The 6,102-nt window shown below is 37.2% G+C and overlaps 2 protein-coding genes across 2 annotated transcripts in view; one reads left to right on the forward strand and one right to left on the reverse strand.

Moving 5' to 3' along the window:
• Positions 1-557: 557 nt before the first annotated feature.
• Positions 558-1,349, forward strand: LOC107061645 (putative non-specific lipid-transfer protein 14). Its single transcript, XM_015311269.1, has 2 exons — positions 558-619; positions 1,115-1,349. Exons 1-2 carry the CDS (start codon positions 558-560, stop codon positions 1,347-1,349), a joined length of 297 nt encoding a protein of 98 aa, XP_015166755.1.
• Positions 1,350-2,734: 1,385 nt separating this feature from the next.
• LOC102581442 (protein IQ-DOMAIN 14) overlaps positions 2,735-6,102 on the reverse strand; it is a 3,755-nt gene continuing 387 nt past the window's right edge. The window contains exons 2-5 of the mRNA XM_006353285.2: positions 5,946-6,101; positions 4,384-4,584; positions 4,009-4,083; positions 2,735-3,804 (exon numbers count right to left, since the gene is read on the reverse strand). Of these exons, the coding sequence (XP_006353347.2) occupies positions 3,019-3,804; positions 4,009-4,083; positions 4,384-4,584; positions 5,946-6,101 (1,218 nt within the window). The 3' untranslated portion in view covers positions 2,735-3,018. The remainder of the gene's footprint in view (positions 3,805-4,008; positions 4,084-4,383; positions 4,585-5,945; position 6,102) is intronic.

Consider the following 6,102-nt stretch of genomic DNA (forward strand, 5'->3'; position numbering starts at 1 on the left):
AAACATAAATATTTTTGACCATCAAAATAATAAATCTAAATTAGTCATTGAAAAAAAAATGTTAAAAAAAAAAAAATGTTTGAGGAGGATTAAATATACTCATATGGGATTATATTTATTTTTTTAAATAATAAAAAAACTAAGCTGAAATTAATTTTTTTCATTTTCGTTAGAGGAAAAGGGTATATGTGAGCCATTTATATATAAGTAGGGGTATATATGAGCCACTTTCATAACGAGGGGTATATCAGCTCTAAATGACAAAGTTGAGGGGTATATCAGACCCTTTTCCCTATATTTAATAATCAATCCCTGAGCATAAGCTAAAGGCTTGGTTCAAGATTCCCTCAAATCTTCTTGGCTGTGCATATCTGGGTAGCATCCTTTTTGTCAATTTACACTAACAAGGTGGTAATGGATTCCAAAACAATTGTTGTAGTGTCCAATTTTACATCCTCAATCGAAAGAAAGGTTCAGACAGTGTTTCTATTAGAAACTATAGGATGGAATCATTGCATTAATTATAGCCGGACTGGTGTTGCTGCTCCGAGGGGTTAATGGATATGATCATGGCCATTGGTGTCACTACCTCAGCTGTGTTCAAACCTCTAAATGGACAGTAACTAGAGATGCTAGCACAAAGCCTGTAGAGCAGTAGTTAAATCATTTGTTTCTTTTAGCATGTTTTCTTCTTTCTAGTTTTTACCACTAAATATCTAGTTTCATTACTAGTATTTCTTTTGTCTTTGTTCTGCTAATTTCCTTTCTTTCATCTCAGCAACAAACATAACAAAAAGAAGATGAAAGAATTAGCAGAACAAAGACAAAAGAAATACTAGTAAGGTACTAAACTTAATATCTATTTACATATTTAAGAGTCCAGTGTTGGATGGACCTGACAACTCTGTCATGCAACCTAGATGAAATGGACACACAATCACCCTCATGTTTATTTTGAATACAAGTAGAAGAGATTCTATTATATCAGTTGCAACTTGCAACTATTCTGAAGATGAATCTGTATTTTGGATGGTGATGGTTTTCAGGGTTGCCTTAATAATTCGCAAAGCTGCAGCTGATGACGAGTGACATCACTGGTATCAGCATGCGCCAGCTTCGTGAACTATGGCACACCAGATACAATTCCAGGTGCACCATGCTGCATTGCTATGACGACTCTAAGCACCGTAGCTAGCTCCACTGGCATTCAGACTCGCCAGTCTGTCTGTAGATGCATGATGGATCTTATTACTACTTGCAATCCAAATGCTACTGCCATTGCCACTCTGCCTGGTTTCTGTGGTGTTTCTCTTGGTTTTACCATTGACCCTAACACTGATTGTGAATAGTAAGACTACCATCAGTTTCTTACCGCCAAATACTTTGCAGTTCCTTTTTTTTTCTTTTTAGGACCAATAAGGGGGTTAAAGTGTATTCTACAAAGAACTTTTTACACGAGACATCTCATTTAGGGATGAGAGAATCCAGCCATTCACCACAACCTTTGGTGGTATATAGTTTCAGACTTTCAGTACAACGTCCTATCAATCCTTTTCTTTTCTTTTTGCAGCGTCTCATGACAAATTGGTGTCTGGAAAATGATGCTGAAGAAGGAGAGCTTATGGTCACTCGAATCAAGACGAGCAACCTTACAAGAACAGTTTGTATTTTGTTTTTTAATATGGTTGTCCAAAGGGAAACTAAACAAAGAGTTGGTCTTTACTTCCTCTGATGACTAGTATGATGTGAATAATACTTAAGATTGCTCCCCATTGACTCACAATTCCATTAAAGGATGTCAATAATTACAGCAGGAAAATCCTACTTGAAACTAAAAAACAAAAGGAGGAAAAATGACAAAACTATTACTACTTTGGACTACAAAATTGTCTCAAGGTACCACCAATTCAACAACTAGTTCAACCTTTTGCCTACTTCTTGCTTTGAATTTTCTTAGTCAGCATATCACCAACTTGGGTAATTCAACAATTAGCATAAGAGAAAAGTAAAAAGTGCAGCTGTATATCTTCATGTAATAAGTAACATTGGCATCAGCTTCATGTTGTGGGGCTGTTTGGTTCAAAAGCATGGAAAGAATATTATTTTGGGCATTTTCTTCATCCATGGGACCCAAATCAAAGTATGTGGGATGAAAACTTTCTGGGAATATATTGATTACTACTTTTCTTTTGTCATTTCAGTTTTGGATCTTCAATTTTACGAATGATTGAGCAACTATTTGGGGTCTAATGTCATCGAAAAGGCAGCTTAAAGTAAAGATTTTTAGCCTAACATAAAAGGTATTCCCTTCGTGAATGCATAGTTCATGTGAGGGGAAGTGACTGATGGGAGGAAAAACCGCCAATTGTAAAGACAAACCTATAGCTTATTGTCTGAGTATTTGGTAAGAGTTAATAATTAAACATAAGACCAACAAATCACAAAAATGGATATCAGCTAATAAGTAATATGTATTGTTATTCTTTTGGCAAAAGTGACTCACCAATCTCCCAATTCTTTTGGTCCCTTCATAGTTATTCCTGTCCCACTGCTTTGAGGGGGTCATTTCTCCTTTTAAAAGCACTTAAATCTAGATGTCTAGTAGTAATCACAGGTTCATTGTACATGAACTACCTTTTTTGCTTAGATGCTGTAATTATGGGCATCCTTTAATGAAATTTTCTCACTTTACTTGTATCAAAAAAAAAAGAAAGAGTTCTTAATGGCACATTAATAGTGTACATCAGGCATATTACAAGTCATTTAAGAATGGTAGTACTACATTTTATCAAACATTGTCACAGGCAATAATTAATAACTCAACATTGTTACAAGCAAAATTTAGTAACTCAACAGAAGACAATCCAAGCAACCTGTTATTTTCACTCTACAAACATAAGTCTTGTCATCAACTTGGCAAGTACTTACCTTAGGTCATATTGAGACCAAGGTTGATTTTTACTACTAGAATTTGTACAGCAAGACTAAATTGCTTTGCATGTCAAAGGAAGCATCACTCTATTGTCTCGGGCCAAAGGGAGAGCTGGAACGGACAGCACTGCGATGATCAGGTGTCCCTACTCGGTCTGATAGACCTGATCCTGGTTTTGCTTTGTTCCTAAAGTTACCAAGTGATCTCCAACTCTTCTCTGAATTTGTATCTGCATCCACAAGTCCATCAACATACTTTGTCGAACCAATTTTCTCAAACTGCACTCTTTGCCTGGGTGCGCTATGCGACCTAAGTTTCGCAAGGTATGATTCCGTATTAGACATATAGTTGGGGTGACCTAGGTAGTCCCCAAACAAGCTTCGTGAGCACTCACTTCTCGAAGGAGAGGGGCCTCTTCTACTACTACTCCCTGGTCTGGACAATGTGGAGTGTACTCCAGGACTGTGCTCAACAGTCCAAGCAACTGGCTGATCAGTATCTTGACAAAATGCCAGTGACCTCAAAGATGACACTTCCCCTGAAGATATACTAGGATTTGGTTTCATATGGTTTGCCAAATGTTTCGACATAGAGTTGACAGTTCTTGTTCCGTGTGCATTGTCGTTCCAAGATGAATAATGTGAATTGTGAGATTTTTTCTCACTTGGTTTGGGGTGTAAACGTGGTTTCCATGTGTCTATCTCAAGTATCTTGTCAGTGCTCTCATCATGATCTCCACCATTTTTTTTCAGGGAAGTATCTCCGTAGCCATTTTTTGCACATTCCTCCATCCAGTGATGTATATATTGTGAAGCCAAATGTGACCTATCCTGACCCAAGCTCTCATGTGGTTTCAATTTGGAACCAGATTTCTGCATTTAATATGGAAAAAAAACAGATGCATTAATGCATGCATGATTGTAATTGGCAGACATCTAACTGAAATGAGTTTTACTGGATAAATAAGGTCCCTTTTACTTCTAGGAACTGCCGACATCTCTGAGAATGAATATGCTTCCATGTGAAGTTTGCGAAGAGAAAATAAAATATAATTCAGAATTACTGGTGAGTGCTACCTTCAGGTTTGGCCCATGATATTTACAATTGAATGAATACTGCTGTGGATCATACTTTCTCGGAGTTGCAATGCCCTGCAAGATTTTTGGTGAAATAGAAAATGGTTACCATACAATCCAATCAATGTACAAGTTCAAAATTGATCAGTGTAAACAGTCGCTCTGACCAAGTATATTGAGGCAACATTTTAGTCTAAGAACATTCCTGCATGAGTCATTTACACTTCAAGATCTTACCAGTTGAAGAAGATTAACAATAGTTTGTCGACAAAAGAACATTCAAAAGACCCTAGCTTTTACTGAGATCATGAGGTCAAGACTACAGTATGTTTAGACAAGGCTGTCCATGGCTCATCTCTAAAATATAATACTTACAGGATGCTCAAATCGTGAAGCTCTGATGCTGGAATGAGAAGGATCTGAAGTTACATTCCGGTTGGCAGAAGCTCGGGCCTGGATTCGAGCCATGGCTTGCATACGTCGGAGCATATCTGCACTTTGTTTCCTCACTATACGACCTCTGACTAGTGCTTGCAGCTTCACTAGTCCCTTAAGTGCCCTCAGTGCCCTTCTAGCCTACAACATGCCCCCCACAGAACAAAAATGTCAATTAATCTTAGCCATCGCAATTAACCAGTAGCATCCAGTGCCTAGCTCATGAATTAAAATTCTGTATTACCCAAAAAGATATTGCAGTTTTATTTGATCCCATACATCAGGGTGGGTTAAGCAATAATTCTTTATAGTTGAATACAAAGCACTATGGCAATAAATTATGAGGAGCAAACAGAAAAAACAGCAGCAATGTGCTTGATCCTCTTCTTGAATCATGCATGCTGCATGAGTTATATTAATTTTATCTAGTAGGTATCATCCAGTGAAGTCCATAGGCAGCTTATTTTTGAACCTTTTAAGTGTTCAATTAGCACCTGTTGCAGATCTATACTGTCGGCAGCAGCTGAAGGTAGACTCATTTTCCTCCTATCCGACTCTACATATACAACTGAAATTTGTTGAAAAAACATTTACTTATATTAAACCTGCACCTAAAATCACAAAGTGCTGCGGCACACTGCACCCCAATTAATCTAAAATTGTCAACTTGTCTCAAGAAATTTCTCCAGGAAACAAGATTAAAGACTTGTCACTATATTCATCACCATTAATGATGATTATAATATTAGTATGGACACCAATGAGCTATTATTTTGTTAAGTTAACTGGAGTGAAACAGGGTGGTTGGGAAGTCCTTTTCCTCAATCTTGACAACACTTAACATAAGAAGAAAAAAAATCTTACTCCATTATAGTAGAGAAAGACAAGTCACTTCACCTAGTCCATTACTTAAGTTCAGCAAGACTTTAGATGAACCAACTCTCTAGTATGCTATGCCCGCCCTCCTTGTTTTAATTATTGATTTGGATCCAGGTAGGTAGGAAAATGAGGTTTGTCAAAAAAAAAAGTTTATACTTCTTTTTAAAACCTTGGAATGAACAGTGTTTCTTTGCTGATACTGCCAAAAAACAAAACAAAAAAAAAGCAATCTTTTATACACACTTTTTGAAACCCCAAGAGGTTTAGCTAAAAAAAAATGAAAAAAAGAACAAATTATTGATGGTACAGGAGAAGTGAAGAGGACACAAGGTCAAAAAATTAATTAATGGAAGATTCAAAAAAGAGTGACAGTGACTTAACAGACACGAAGGAGTGGATAGTTTTGAAACCCATGGTATCATTTCGTTACGATTGCGAAGTTACTGTGCAACTTGTCAGTTGTCTCCTTCAATTCTCCCTCCCCAACCACAAATCTTGATAACAACTAATTTTACTAAAATCATATTACAATTTATTTGTTTTAATTTTAATCCTCGTTCTAAAAAGTTTTGAATTAAAAGCAAACAAACAAATTGAAACGAATAAAAAAAAAAAACACTAACCAGGTAAGCTCGAAATTCTGACTGAATTTTAACGGCAGCCCATTCACGGCGGCGTTCGGTGTTGCTACTCGCATAAGCCGAAGCAGACCTCTTACCACTTGTAAGCCTAACAACCTCCGCCGCAGCCTGAGCGGCGGCCAGTGCCGCCTCTGCAACC

This window comes from Solanum tuberosum, unplaced genomic scaffold (assembly GCF_000226075.1).
Source record: "Solanum tuberosum cultivar DM 1-3 516 R44 unplaced genomic scaffold, SolTub_3.0 scf00154, whole genome shotgun sequence".
NCBI classification, from domain to species: domain Eukaryota; kingdom Viridiplantae; phylum Streptophyta; class Magnoliopsida; order Solanales; family Solanaceae; genus Solanum; species Solanum tuberosum.

Excerpts from the sequence above, each read along its gene's own strand:
- LOC107061645 (XM_015311269.1), top strand. The coding sequence starts at position 558 with ATGGATATGATCATGGCCATTGGTGTCACTACCTCAGCTGTGTTCAAA. Across the intron at positions 620-1,114 it reads TTCAAACCTCTAAATGGACA|CTTCGTGAACTATGGCACAC; the intron begins GTAACTAGAGAT and ends AGCATGCGCCAG.